The 16089-nt window shown below is 42.1% G+C and overlaps 1 protein-coding gene across 1 annotated transcript in view; it reads right to left on the bottom strand.

Moving 5' to 3' along the window:
• ARHGAP29 (Rho GTPase activating protein 29) overlaps positions 1-16089 on the bottom strand; it is a 291858-nt gene that overhangs the window by 124909 nt on the left and 150860 nt on the right. The window contains 2 exon segments of the mRNA XM_029617439.1: positions 4498-4635; positions 15848-16036. Coding sequence (XP_029473299.1) covers positions 4498-4635; positions 15848-16036 — 327 coding nt within the window.

Genomic DNA, 16089 nt, shown 5'->3' with positions numbered 1-16089 from the left:
AGGTAGTGAGCTCTTACAGTGCAGGAAGTGAGCTCTTACAGTGCAATATATGAAGGGTTCTCACCTCTGTGCATGTGGTTTTGGGGGGGAAAAAAGTCAGTAAGACAATTGCTTGATTGATGTGAAAAGCAAAGAATTCTGGGAGTACACCGCTATTGTGAAAAAAATGCAGATAAAGTACGCTTGTAACCCGCTGATTCTACTAGAAAAAACGATTGCCACTTTGCCAGGTCAGGAACTTCAGTGGAATAAAATCCAACGGCTCAAATGAATGTTTCATCAACTGGGCATGAACAGTAAGATCTCATGGAACAGCTGGCTTGGAGACAGGGGGTTTTATATGCCATAATGCTTTAATGAACTTTGAGATCAATGGTTGAATGGAGATCGGCTTTCAGTCTACACAGGAGTAGTAAGCTGCAATAGCACAGATGTACACAGACCCAAGGAAAACATGGAGAACAGATATCAAAGATATCAAAGGGTGGCAAGTGATGGATCTAGGGATGATGACCTGGCACCAAGTGAAAAATTTCTTCAACTTAAGTGCATATGATCTCCTAGTTGATGGCTCTCTTGCAGAAATCAGATTCCCTCCTTCAATGATCTTGAAAGTTCAGGCAATATCCTATGCAAATTATCTTGACAAACCAAAATGTCTGTGGTGATGAGCCCATTGGTAGTCAGAAAATTGAAATCCTCCCTCCACTAGAAGAGGTTCTAGGGAAGAGGAAGAATGAGAACTTTCAATCAAAAACTGAGTCCCAACTTTTGCAAGGATTGTTGGGCAGATCTGTTGTCGTGCTTTGTCACTAGCATGAGATCTGGTGTGCTGCAGTTGCTGCTGTTGGTCGTGTCATCTATGTTAAGGATAGGGCTAGTTCATCCTGCGGGGGCAATATTTGTCTTCTGAAGGGCTGTGTCGTATTTCCTTAGAGAAGAATGCTGTTTTATAGTGACTGTGGTTAAAGTCTGCAAAGGTTCACCACTTTTCACATTGTCCCCAAAAACATCTTTAAAACAGGGGGTATCTGCCATCTTGTCACACATGTCCTCTCTGAGGCCTGTAGCTTTTAGCTAATCAAATCTCTTAGTTCCTATAGGTATGGCTGATTATCTTGATACTATATCAAAAACATAAGCTGATCTAATTAAATGCTCTGCACATTCGAGATGAAGCAAGCTTGTCTTGTATGGTAGACAAGACTAGCAGAGGCATCCTTTATTTTTTTGCAGATTACTGTATAGACATTGGACTCTCTGGAACTGATGGGTTGAAATTCTGCTTTAACACTGCTGATCAAACATTTTTCCCAGCAGTTTAGCATCTTTGTCCGGTGGCATACTGGCATGTGTTCTAGATTTCTTGGCTTTCTTTAAGGTGGATTTCTCCATTACAGATTCATGGGGGAGTTGGATTTTAAGTCCTGGACATTGCTGAACCTTATATTTCAGGTCTATTTTTCAGCCACTGGAAGTGTGGAGAGAGGCATCTGACATTTTAGTTTGAAGGTCGTGAAGTACTATATATCATGCCTGGGAAGTCTTCCTTTGGTTGTGCTTCTTCCTGTAAACTGAATGGAATAATTTGTGCCATTTTTTTAGAAGGAAAGTAGGGTAAGTCTTCTGGTGGAACAGTACTCCTAGGTGGCTCTGGTGAAGGCGACCCTCAAAAGAATGGTAAGGATAAGAGCTATTAGACAAAGGAGAATCACAGTCAGAATCATAGATTAGAAGAGGAGGAGGTTTCCTTGACTAGGATCTATCCCTTGAGGATCTAGATCTGAGTTTTTCCCGTTGACTCTGAAGAATCTTCTGATAAAGGTAGAATACAAGACTGATCCCAGGTCAGCAGAAAACTTTTCTAAAAACAGGTTCCATGAGTGAAGGACATTGAAGATGTAATCTTTCATATAGCTATGAAAAAACTCAAAATCATAATTTCTGCATGAACAGATAGTATTCAGGTGCAGGAGGGAGAAGCCTCACTGAAGAGATACCTGACTTTGGTACCAAGACTAGTGAAATATGCTTACTAGCAGGAGGATTTATAGTTGTGCAGATCTTTTTCTTCCATGTTTCTATGATATGGTGTAGTTTTTTCACACTGAACCATAGTCTCAACACTGAAACGTTTGATCTGTAATCTTTGCACCAAGGGAGCAAATGATTATGCTGAGGAGGTCAATGCTGATGGCACAGACACATCGGCAACAGAAGTGGGTGGTGCCATTTTCTTCTGTCCTGATGGACTTTTGATGCACTGCTTCTTGGATGTTCTCTATGCCAAAATAGATCTATTTCTTTTTTTTCTTTTTTGCTCAGTGTGAGCCTAGTGAATCACAGCTTCTGTGCTTGGAAGACACTGAACTTTCCTTTTTGGTCCTGGTCTCTCAGAAGTTTTCCTTTCTTTATAATCTGACAGACAGAATAACTGATATTTCAGTTTGAACTCCTTGTAGTTGAATATTTGAGAGGACATCCCTCTACATACTACATAGTTACTCACACCATAGGAGGAGCCCATGCAGCAGACATAGCTTGTGGAAATTGAGGCGAGACATCCTATGTTTACACTTTCAATATTATTTGAAGTTTTTCTTCCCAGACATGGACAATTGCAAAAAAAAAAAAAAAAATCAAATTTTTTTCCCCCAGAGACTCACTAACAAAAGAGAAGAAAAAACAATGAAAATGACCAAAAAGGTAGCCTAGTGGTTGGAGTAGGTTCAAATCTTGCTGATACTCCTTGTGACCTTGGGCAAATCACCACCCTCCATTGCCTCAGGTACAAGCTTAGATTTAAGCCCTATGGGGACAAGTAATAGTCCTCCAGTCCTCACTGAGTCCTCCAGTACTCACTGAGCTACCAATTAAAAAGGCATAATCTAAAAATAGTTTCTTCCTGTAAATCAATTAAAAAAAAAAAGATATGGATAGTGAATTAAAAGATGCCTCAGCAGAAGAAAAAAATTTAGAATAATGTGGCAGTGAGAGAGCATGTTCTACATCTGCGCTGTCCAGTGACATCACCCATTCGTATGGCTGAATTTAGTCCAGCTATATGGTGGCAAGATACAAGGAATGGAAAACTTTTTAACTGTGCTAGAATAAAGTTATTGCTATTCCTTTGCACATGTTTGAATAAAGTTATATTTCAAATTTATTTATTTTTTTTTTTTTTTAAAGAGGATAGTACTCAAGGCTTGTCTAATAACCTGTGATACCATGCAGGAGTACCCAGGTTTCCAGGCTTAAAGTCTTTTCTGGATGTCTTCTCCCTGGAAGCACTCAAGAACCCTGGATAATGCTCGGATGCTATTTTGGAGGAGAGTTTATATTCTGAATTACCTTTCTCTACCAATTATTTGGATTATATTCTACCTGGTGTAGATGGTTTGCTGCTTATTTTGCTGAACTATGAGATGTATGATCTATTTTGTAATCAACTTGATAGAAAAGATTTTTCAGATATACATGGAATATAAATGAATACATCAATTTAAAATAAAATCATCCTACTGGCTTGATGTGATATGTGTTTATGGCTTCTCAGGGTCTTTACAGATGCAGCGCTTAAATCAGGGTCCTAGAAACTCTGGCCCAGAACAATAAGTATGCTCCATAGATAAACTGGGACTCTGTCTAGCCTTTGGAAGAAAGTGAAAGAGTTGAAGGGAAAAGGGAAAAGTTACCAGGTTATATCAAAAAAGATTATCTAAGGCATCTCAGCTTGGGCAGTATATCAGAATAGTCTGTTGAACTAGAGCACACTAATTTGAGAGTTGGGGCAAGGGTCTTGCTCATTTTAGTGTGCAGTTCAAAGACAATGCTGTTTCTTATCTGTATAATACTAGTTTTGAAAGCACACCCTTAGAAATAATTTACCTCATTGTTATAATACAGAAAAGGCAATGCTACTTTTTTTTTTTTTTTTTTTTTTTTAAACAGTATAAATACTGGTTGGTGTTGTATTTTCAATTTAGTGTTGTGTTATGGTCACTTGTCCTGTCTACAGTTCTGCCAGGGCCTAGTACTAACAAGAATATAAAAACATTATGTATGATTTGTAATGCATATTTCCATGTAATACACAACTCCTATCTACTGAAAGTAAAAGCAGGAGAGAGAACCTAGAGAGCACTTCCTTACCACATTATTATTGTTTTTAACCATCATGGGAGAGCACAGGGCTGTTACACTCAAAGCATCAAAAGATAGCCAGCCTGTCCCACAAGTAAGGACATTGTTCCTCTCCAAAGCAGAAGAAGACTTTGCACATATGACCGGAAAAGGGTTGACAGAGATAATATGAAAAGGGGAAAAAGACAAGTAATGAGAAAAGGAGAGAAAAAAAAGCCAGAGGGTGAAAAGAAAAAAAATAGCTTATACAGCATTGAGGGGAGAAGGCGGCCACAGGGAAGGTTAGACAGGAAAGGAGAGAACATAGAAACTTTCTATCTAGTAGCATAGTAGTAGTTAAGAATGATGTCTTACAGCTTTAAGTGTGAGATCACACTGATAGATAAGTTTTCGAAGTTGTGTTAAAACATCACTTTTGAAATTTTCTAAATCATTTCTCTTCTCTTCAATTTCTGCCATGCAGGTTCTGTAGTGTTCATTTGCTTCTTCAGCCTGCAAAAACAAGAATTCTGTGGTAGATGGAGACATATTTAGCAGAAGGTTCTCAATCTCCATGCACCATGCAGTGTGAGTGGTAAGCTACATAAATGGTGACTGACTAATTTTGTAGCTCTTCTGTGGTCCCTTTGAGAACTGCCAAGCATGTTACACATTACTTCTTACACAGTACACGATCTACTTAGTCTGACGTCACTTGTGCCATTCCTGCCAATATGGAAGGAATTATGAGCACCGCTCTCAAAAGTAAAAGCATTACCACTCAACCATGTGAATTAATAGCTATGCATAACAAATCAATCTTCCAGAAAAATTAAGAAAACTCACAATTTGCCTAGACACATTATTATAGCAGATATCGCTTCTTAGGTGAGGCACTGAATTCACTAGATCAAACATATGAGGTAATTCAAATTATCATAACACAAATGCCGTCACTTGAAAAGCCTTTTCCAATCCATCTTTGAGCTGCTGCTTCTGAAGGAGCATTAGCTTACAGAGAAGGGGTGTACCTGAATATCAGTAGCTTGGTTTCTCACTGGCTAAAGTATCTAGAAATTGAAAATTTCATGACCACTGAACTTCTGAATTATGATCAGTCTCTCCACATTTTTATAAAGTATTCAGGGGCAATTTTACAACTGTATCTACATAGACTGCATTTATTCTAACCACAGAAAAGGTTTAATTACTTATAATATTTATTCTGATAGCAGCAGCTTGATGAAATAACTAATATGGGTAATGTGACCTTGCCACATGTATCTGGAGAACGTTCCAGAATTTTTTTAATTTGGAGTTCATTCATTCTTACTATAAAGCCAAGAAACCTCAATTAGAATTTCTAAATGTTTAGCATGCATTTCACTGTAAATAAAAAAAAAAGTACTAATACTACTAATTTTTAAGTATTACTACACATATGCAGTGCTGTAAACTTATATAGAAGATGGTACTCCTCCATGTAGCTTAAAATCTGATCACAACATACATAAGAGTCTGTGAGAAGTGTATTTATTGTAAAGAAATCTTCAGAATTTAAAAGTAGCCTCAATAAGCTAATTTTGTTTTCCTTAGTGTAGACAGATGGACTCAGGACCAGTGGGTATTGTGCTCTTCAGCTAGCAGATGGCAGAGGGAGTCAGGTTTCAAAGCTGATGTCACCCTAGATATACCCCTGCAGTGACCTCAGCTCCTCAGTATCTCTCCATCTCCTAGCAGATGTGGACACTATCCCACACACTAGCACAGTGTTAGGAAAATTACAGCAAGAAAATAAAATTACCTTAAAGAAGATCGAGCCCCGCTCTCCTGCGGTGATACCTAAGGGTCTCTCCCCCAGTTGAGAATTCCTGAGGTGATTTCCAATATCCCTCAGATGTGTGCCTTGGTCCGGTAGCCGGTTCCCGGCGTGGACTTAGCCCCCAGAGTGGCTGAAAGGCGGCGGGTGCATAACAGAGCACGACACTGAAGGTAAAACCCTCCCCCCCCCCCCGCAGCTGGAGACCATCCGGCACACGATTGATAAGCGCAGAGACCAGGTAAGCAGAAAACTTTAAATTCAGGTCTCCAGAGCTCGGATTGCCGTACCAATTCTCCTTTCTTCGGGCGAAGTAAAAAGGGAGCACCGATCGGGTTGAGCAGCCTTGGTTGGGCTAGACCCCAATTGGTGCAAGGGTCCACACACGTGGAGACCTTGGGGGGGGGGGGGGGGGTGCCATCTTCCCTTCTCAACTGGTGGGTACACGCGGGGTAGGACAGATGGCCGATGCGCCTAACTTGTGCGTGTCCAATACAGACTTGCGCATAGCTGCGTGCACAACTGAGCCGCATGCACAACTGAGCGCACACCATGCTCGACTACATGCATAGGGTGGTAACTCTTAAGATAGAACCTAACATTGTGCAACTACAACCAGGGTTATTTTTCCCTATATGCATCACTTTGCACTTGTCCACATCAAATTCCATCTGCCATTTGGAAGCCCAATCTTCCAGTCTAAAGATCCTCCTGCAATTCATCACAATCTGCTTGAGATTTAACTACTCTGCATAACTGTGTGTCATCCGCAAATGTGATCACTTCACTCGTCGTACCCCTTTCCAGATCATTTATAAATATATTAAAAAACACTGGTCCAAGTACAGATCCCTGAGGCACTCCACTGTTTACCTTTTTCCACTATGAAAACTAACCATTTAATCTTACTCTCTCTGTTTCCTGTCTTTTAACCAACTTGCAATCCACAAAAGGACATCACCTCCTATCCCATGACTTTTTAGTTTTCTTAGAAGCCTTTCATGCGGGATTCTGTCAGAATGAACATTTAAGTCTTGGTGCCAAGAAGTTGGTGCTAACAAAGATGTGAAAACCTTGCTTGTAGACAGTACTGGCAGAGTTACTGCGCCAAAGAAAGATGATGCTGAAAGCACTTTCCTGTGCAACAATGTGTTGTTGGTGCCAAAAGAGCCAGTCTTGGCTCCTGAGTGTTTTGGCACCAAAGAGACCAATAATTCTCCCTTTTTACTGGAGGGGGAATATCACCTGTGCCTAGACTTTTCTGGTGCCTAACAGAAAAGGACCCTGCCTTTTTTGATTTAGGTAATAGTATCTTAATTGGTCTGAAGGCTTAAGAAGAACAATGTGTAGTTTTTACAGAGAGGAGACTCCCGGGAAAATCTACACATGCTCAGAAAACTTGTGTTTTTTTTTTATAAACTCAAAGAGCTTTTCCGTCAAATAACATCATCACCTGCTCATATGGGTGATTACTGTTTGTCCATGAAGAACATATATTAAAAATTATTTCGCTTTCTCTGAAGAAAAGCAGCTTCAATGGGCTCCCACATATAGGTGTTCAGCAGAATAATCAGCCACACAAGTGGGTAATATCATCCAAAGGCACAGACTCAGAAAAGCCTAGAAGCATTTTGGAGCATGCACACACTCGCCACACGAGCCTCTTTAGTCTTTGTCCACTCATGTGACTGTATACATAATTTTGTGTTTCGTGTTCTTTCTAGTAATTTTTTTGTTGCTTATCTTTGCCCCGAAAGAGACTCCTTAGTTAATAGATTCAGTAGTAGGTTTCTCAACATTTTCCTTTTTTTTTTTGCCTTTGCTGTTGCACTGGGCTCTCTTCCATAGCTCCATTGGGACAACAGGTTCCTAAAACTAAAACGGCTTTACAACTTTAGCTCAACTTTGAAGTCAACCACCCCATTGGTACTGAGTGCTTCAGTGCCAAAAGATTAGGGAGGCTTGCGCAGTGGCAACTGAGCAGAAATATCTGTGCATACTCAGAAAAGTCTTCTAGGCTTTTCTGGACTCAAAGGGCTTTTCTGCATTGGTGCTATTGGATGACATTACCCAGTTGTGTAGATGATCATCTTGCTTGTTGGAGAATTCTGCCATCTTTCCCCTCCACTTCTCCCTCCTTGGTCTTCTTGAGCTCCTTAGAAATAATCAAGTTTGCTTACCGTAAACGGTGTTTTCCATAGATAGCACGGAATTTAGCCATGCATAATGGGTGACATCATCCATGATGTCACGAAGGTGGAGCTTTCTCTCTAAGCCTGAAGAGCTTTGAAGTGCACATGTGTACGACTTTTCCCTCAGTAGGTTTTCCAAGCTAATGCAGGTGAAGGTGTTGTAAAGAAGTAAGGCTATCCAGGGAGGTGGGAGGGAATGCATGGCTAAATTCCCTGCTATCTACGGAAAACACCGTTTATGGTAAGCAAATTTGCTTTTTCCCGTCGATAAGCAGGGCATTTAGCCGTGCATAATGGGAGTCCCAAGCTCATAGGTTGCAAATATATGTATGAGAATAGCAACTTTTGAAGAAAAAAAGTGTTTTGTTTTTTTTTTTATTTTTTTTTTTCCAACCTGTGAAATTGTGGACAGCCATCATGAGTTATAAACAGTTCGTAGAATCGCAGAACCTAATGAGGAATCTGCTGCACTGTTGGTCTAGACAATAGTGGGAAGTAAATGTATGAATGGAAGACCAGGTCGCTGCTCTGCAGATGTCTTGAATTGGTACTCCTTGGGTATGCGCAATGGAAGCTGCAGTCGCTCTGATTTGATGGGCCTTAACTGGTCCGTCAATAGGTGTCGATTTTGTAGAATAACAGTACCGGATACAAGCTGTTAGCCAGTTAGAAAGAGTCCGTTTCGAAACTGGTTGACCAGGATTGTTTGGGTTGAAAGAAACAAACAATTGTGATGTTCGTCTGAGTGTTTCAGTGGTATTCTTGTAATAAGCTAAGGCTCTTTTACAATCTAGGGTATGAAGGAGCCGTTGCCGATCGTCCGAATGTGGCTTCGGGCAAAAAACCGGCAAGGAGATTGTTTCATTCAAGTGAAAAGCAGAAACTACCTTTGATAGAAAGGAAGGATGCGTGCGTAACATTACTTTATCGTGTTGAAATTGGAGATATGGAAAATTGATCACCAGTGCCTGGCGTTCACTTACTCTTCTTGCAGAAGTGATAGCTACCAGGAAAAGGACTTTCCAGGTGAGAAATTTAAGTGTAGCAGTTGACATGGGTTCAAACGGTGGATTCATTAATGCTTCCAGGACTAAATTGACGTCCCATGGCACTATTGGTTTCTTAATAGGTGGGTGTAGATGTAGTAAACCCTTCATAAATTTTGAAATTAAAGGATGAGAGGAGATGGTGCCATCTTTCCCCGAAAGATGGTAAGCTGAAATAGCACTAAGGTGAACTCTAATGGATGTGACTGCTAGCCCTGAAAGAGAAACTATGTAAATAATTGACGAGCGACGTGGGTGGACAAGAAAAGGGGTCAAGCTTGTTCAATGTGCACCATGTCGAGTATCACCTCCATTTGAAAGCATAGTTACGTCTGGTGGAGGGCTTCCTTGCTGCAACGAGAACATCTGTGACTTCGGAGGAAAGATTCAATGAATGTAATATCTGCCGTTCAATCTCCATGCTGTCAAATGGAGGGAAGATTGTATCGGGTGGATTAAGTTTCCTTGGTCTTGAGAGAGGAGGAACGAGTCTTTTGTCAAAGGTATTGGGGGTTGTATGGATAGATGGAGAAGATAGGCATACCATGGCTGTCTCGGCCACGCCGGCGCTATGAGGATTCAGCCCGCCGTGTCCGCTATGCATTTCTGGATTGTGAGTGAGATTAGCGGAATGGGAGGAAAGGCATAAAGCAGACCCGTGTTCCATGGGATTAGGAATGCATCCTGTGATGTCCTGTATCTGCTGGGAAGTAGAGAGCAAAATCTTTTCACCTTTCGGTTCTCTTCCGTTGCAAAAAGGTCTATGTCTGGAGTGCCCCAGGAGGCGAAGATCTTGTGTGCTTCTATTTGACTCAGCGACCACTCGTGTGGATGAAAGACTCTGAGTTTGTCTGCTCTGGTATTCGCAAGGCCTGGGAGGTAGGATGCTTGAAGGAAGATTTTGTTCTGTTCCGCCCACTCCCATATCTGAACCGCCTCCTTGCAAAGGGTCAAGGAACCGGATCCTCCTTATTTATATAAAACATCGCTACTTGATTGTCTATGTAGATCACAGATTTTTCCCATAGCCATGTCTGAAACACTAGCAGGGAATTTTTTATTGCTCTGAGTTCTAACAAATTTATTTGAAAGCTTTGTTCGTCTGAAGACCAAAGTCCCTGAGTTTGTAGATGGAGGAGAAGCGCTCCCCCCATCCCTTTGTTGAAGCATCCGTGGTGAGAATGAGTTGGTAAGGGGTTCTGGAATGGGCTCCCTTCCTTCAAGATAAATGGTTGAATCCACCAATGGATGTTCTTCATGGAGTTCGTGATCTATACCCTGTGAGACAAGTGGTTGAGTGAGTTGATTCCATTGAGATTTTAGGCCCCATTGGAGCCGTCTGATGTGAAGTCGAGTGTTTTGGACATGTATCGCTGCGGCCATATGACCTAGTAGTACCATAATGTGACGAGCCGGAACTGTTTTCTGATGTAATAGTCTGAGCCAGAGTCCACAAGATATGGATTCTTTCTGGAGGAAGAAAGGCTCTGGAAAGTGGAGTTTTGATGATTGCCCCTATGAATTGAATGTTCTACATTGGATGTAGCTGAGATTTTTCGTAGTTTATTATCCAACCCAGGTTTTGTAGGCAGAGGAGTGTGTGTTCTATGTGACTTCGTAGCAAATGGGCATCGCAAAATACAATTAACCAGTCATCTAGATAAGGAAAAATATTTATGCCCTGTTTGTGTAAGTGTGCCACAACAGCAGCAAGACTTTTTGTGAAGACTCTTGGGGATGAGGAGAGGCCAAAGGAAAGTACTTGGTACTGGTAGCGTTGGTTCCCTACCTGAAAGCAGAGGTATCACCAACAGTGCTTGTGAATCGGGATGTGAGTGTAAGCATCCTTTAGATCAAGTGAGCACATCCAGTTGTTTGTTTGGAGAAAAGGGAGGACCGTCTTGAGAGAGGTCATCTTGAATCTTTCTTTTACTAGATATTTTGATGAGTGCTCGAAGATCCAAAATAGGACGAAGGCCTCCTGATTTCTTGGGAATGAGGAAGTATTGGGAATAGAAACCATTCTCCATTTGGTTGGAAGGCACTGGCCGGATAGCCCTCTTTTGAATGAGGATTGAGATTTCCTTCAGGAGCGATGGAACTTGAACCAATGGAGTCTTTGGTTGAATGAGATGAGGGATTGAGTTGAAGCGTAGACTGTAGCCCTGTGATATAATACTTAACACCCATTGGTCTGTGGTGATATGGGACCATTGGGAATGGAACAAAAATAGTCTTCCTCCTACAGGAACTGCTGTTGTGGCAGGTGAGCTTAAAAAGACTGCTTAAGTGGCTGTTGAGCAGTCAGATTTTTGCGGCCTTTGGTTTCTCTGCTGTGGTCTTTGTCCTTGCGATTGAGATTGAGACCATTGTTGTTGGAAAGGTTGAAGCCTATAATTAGATTGATAGGGCTGATATCATCGATATGGTTTCCGGTAATAACCCCTTTTATATTGGGGAAAATAACACCCGGAAGTAGATGGTGTGTCGAAAGGAGGAGTCAAAGACTGAACCGCAATATTTTGCTCTAATTAGGGATATGGTCTCCTGTAATTTGTCTCCAAATAAATTGTCTGGCCTACAAGGTAGATTAGCCAGATGGTCATGAACATCATCACGTATACTGCTGGCTCGAAGCCATGCGAGACGTCTGACTGAAACCGAAGTTGCGGATGAACATGATGAACTGTCAAAGGCTTCATACGAAGTGCGTAGTAAATGACGTAGACCTTCCTGCAAATCTAGAAATGGCTGAGGCAAGGCTGAGTCTCCTTGTGCAGTGTGTAGTAAAGGTTGTAGTTTTTGCGTACAGTTGAAAAGATATTGTATAATATAAAACTGGTGTTGATTAATTCGAGAATTCAGCATTGAATTCTGGTAAGTCTTTTTTGCAAAATCATCCAACAACTTATAATCTTTTCCGGGAGGCGTATTCGAGTAAAGCCTGGTCTTTTTGGCTCTCTTCATCGCCAATTCCACAACTATTGAATTGTGAGGGATCTGCACATTCGAATAGTAGGATGTCTTTTGCATTCTATATTTTAAATCCAGCTTTTTGGAAACCGGTGTCAGGAGGAGTGGGGTATCCCACGCCTTGTCCATGAGGACCTCTAGAATTTGATGTGAAGGGAGAGCAGTTGGCTTAGATGGAACATCCAAAATCTGCAAAATTCCCATTGCTTCCGATCTCGGGTCTGGAAGCTTGCGGGTCTCTATGTTAAGAGCTAAACCTAGCTTCTCCAAGAATTTAGCGTAAGATCTTCAGGAGGTGATGTTGGCTGAGGTAACTCTTGCGGAGGGTCTGAAGGGATACCTGTTGAACTCCCTGGAGATGATGGGGGAGAGAAAACTGGAGAAGTTGTATGCGTGGATGACACAGTAGATTTGGAGGAGAAATATCCGGCGATGCAGGAACTTGAGGAACCTGTGGGAGAATATTTGGATCCGAAGGTAATCCCTGGAAAAAACTATGCAATAGAGAAGTGATTTGAAACATCGTTTCTTCGGCCATTGGGCGAGAAGCATGGTCAGATGGTCTTTTAGATTTAAGACGTTTGACCGGTGTTTTGGGTATTGGAGATGCTAATCTCTTTTTTGGACGCGGATGGGAAAGTATCCCGGTGATGAGTCCCAAGGATCAGCTGGTTCCTCAATTATAAGGTCTGATAATATCGAGGAAGGAGAGTGGGGATCCTCATGTAAAGGTGCAGAATGTTGTGGAGCAGATCTGGCTGAAGATGACTCTTCAGATTGACGTGTAACATGTTTTGTCTTTTATGCTGACTTCTTTGGTTTTTCAGGCAGCCCTGGTGTTGATTTTGGGATCTCTGGAGCTGGTTTCTTATGACCATGAGTGAGATGCGTCGTAAACTTCTTTGATGCGTCGTGGCCTTAGATGCGTCGTAGTCTACGCATGCGAACGAGGCAGAGTAGGGCGATTCGACGCAGGTTTCAACAGCGCATGTGTCATGTCGGAAGAGACACTCGATGCAATCTGCGTGGTAGACGCAGTGTGCGGCGCATGGCCCTCCAAGGCCGAATGCGTGCGTCGAGAAGTCTCGGACCGGGGTTTCTGCTTACCCGGGGAGGACTTCGTTGATCTTTTACTCACTGGAGAAGGGGCATAGGAGTGCCTCAATTTCTCCATCTTTTCTGCCCTCTGTCTTCTGGCCAGTGGGGACATTTTTCCACAGTCCCTACATGCGGCCTGATCATGATCGGGACCGAGGCATATAAAACAATAGTTATGCCCATCGGTCGCCGACATGATTTTACTGCATGAGCAGTATTTAAATCCGGGGGTTTTAGGCATATTTTCTTCTTGTCTTTTGTCGAGTTTTGAAGTTTTTCCTCAGAGAGAGCGAGAGCGAGAGAGCTCTACATGTCCATGCAGTGCCTGCAGAAAACAAAAACTGAGGGAAGCTAGAGGCGCGTGGGAAGTCTTACACATGCGCACTTCAAAACTCTTCGAGTTAAGAGAGAAAGCTCTGCCTTCATGACATCGCGGATGACGTCACCCATTATGCATGGCTAAATGCCCTGCTTATTGACGGAAAAACCTTTATATTCCTCCTCTGCAGCCTTTCCCTTGCTGTCATCTTTCTGCTCTGTAGTCTCCCTTATGCCTATATCCTTCTCCCTAGAAGCCTCTCCTTGCCTCCACCTTTCTTCCCTGCAGTCACTTTCTTGCTTTCATCTCAATCCCTTGCAGCCTCTCTTCCTGAAGACTGTTCCATCTTTCCATCTTTGTTCAGTTTTTTTAGCCTCCATATTTTACCCTGCATCGCTGTTCCATACACATTTCTCTCCCTGCTGCAGACTCCTCTCTCACCTCTCAACCCCCAAGCCCCCATAATCTTCTGCCCTTCTACTGCTGACATAAGTGTACTTTTTATATGCATGTACTTCCTCTGCCGACTTCTATCTAACATCTGAATGCAGAGCCCTGCAATATCAGGCATCAAAGTGAAGCCAGCTGAGACAACAGACATTAAGAAACACTCTTGGTCAGATTTTGGAAGGTTACTCTATCAATCAGGTCATGAAAACTGCAAGTTCAAGAAATTGCTACTATTAAGAATTACTTTCTTACTTTAGAGAAATATGGATGTTATAATGCCATTTGGGGTCCCTCTTGGTCACAACTGCATACTGTGAGAAGTATTGTGATATGGAGGAAGATGTGCAATTATTTGATTTTCTATATGCCTTGTTTGTATATCATTCTCATGTTAAATACTTGCTTAGGAAGTGTTTTAATATATGATGTGCTGTGCTTGTCTTAGCAAACATTTTTAAAAAAGTGTTCTCTTCCTGACTGCAGAAGAAATAGGGAGGAGAATCACATACAAAGATGGCAGCAGATCGCATCCAAAGATCATGCTGGGAATGCCATTACAAAGACACAGGAAGGACTTTACTGCAGCAGACCAATTGAGAAGCACTATTCTAGCAGCTTAAAGCACAAACCATGTGAAGTAGACCTTGATGAGGAGAAAAATGGATTTTTAAGAACAATCTCAGAAAAGCCTCAAATGGAGATCATGATTGTTGGGTCTAAATATACTCAGATGTTTTCATGAACTGCTGACAAACAGGCCGATACAGTACAGTGCGCTCCAATGGAGCGCACTGTTAACCTGCCCTTGGATGCGCGTTTTCCCTTACCCCTTATTCAGTAAGGGGAGGAAAACGCGCATCCAACCCGCGGCACCTAATAGCGCCCTCAACATGCAAATGCAGGTTGATGGCCCTATTAGGGATGCCCACGCGATACAGTAAGTAAAATGTGCAGCCACGCCGCACATTTTACTTTAAGAAATTGACCAGGGTTTCTGCCGGCACCGGGAAAGTGCACAGAAAAGCAGTAAAAACTGCTTTTCTGTGCACCCTCCGACTTAATATCATAGCGAGTAAAAAAAAGTTAAAGAAAAAAAAAATTTTAAATGGGCCGGCGGCTGTCGGGCCGAAAACCGGATGCTCAATTTTGCCGGCGTCTGGTTTCCAAGCCCATGGCTGTCAGTGGGCTCGAGAACCGACACCGGCAAAATTGAGCGTCGGCTGTCAAACCCGCTGACAGCCGCCGCTCTGGGCTAAAAAGAGGCGCTAGGGACGCGCTAGTGTCCCTAGCGCCTCCTTTTGCCTGTTTCTACCGCACCACCTAATTTAAATACTGAATCGCGCGCACCGGCCACTCACCAGGGCGGGCGTTCGTCCACTCTCCCGCGGACTTTACTGAATCGGCCTGAAAGTGCTGAAGAAGTAGATATATTTAAGTACAGTCTTCTGCAAGACCATAGTTGTATGTGCAATATAGGATAATGGTATACATTGGACCGCTTTTTTCTAAATTCTGGTGTGGAAAACACATGAACCTTAAAAGTATTGGCCATTTTGAGAGCATATTTGATCTCCAGTCTGATACAGGAGTTGCTGCTGGTCAAATCCTAGATCGATACTTATATCTTCTTGTACACAGTACTTTATATTTCCCTTCTTATTAAACTGTTTCAGAGATTGGAGGTGTTCCCATGTTCTCATTCTTGCATGCGATTAGAGAAGATAGATGCATGGGGATATGAGTCATCTAACCCACATCAGAATCCACTGACTACTTTTCATCCCAGAATTACAGCTACCACAGAATTGCTACTTTGTGTACAACTTACTTTTTGTAGAGCTTCCTCTTCTAGTCTCCTCCTTTTTTCAAGTTGTTTGCTGGTATCTTTTATAGGTCCTCCACTGGAACTCAATTGTTCCTCTTCAGCACGAACTGCACTAGATTTTGCCTTTTCATATTCATCTTGTCGTTGTATGCTCAACAGCTTTGCCTTCTTTAATGCAGTTTCCAGCTCTTGCTATGTAAATTGGAATTACAGCATGTTAACATTTAAAGATGAAAGTTTTTGTA

Source organism: Rhinatrema bivittatum, chromosome 10, assembly GCF_901001135.1.
Source record: "Rhinatrema bivittatum chromosome 10, aRhiBiv1.1, whole genome shotgun sequence".
Lineage (NCBI taxonomy): Eukaryota > Metazoa > Chordata > Amphibia > Gymnophiona > Rhinatrematidae > Rhinatrema > Rhinatrema bivittatum.
The sequence above is the reverse complement of the archived record's forward strand: the minus strand, read 5'-3'. Positions and strand labels throughout refer to the sequence as shown.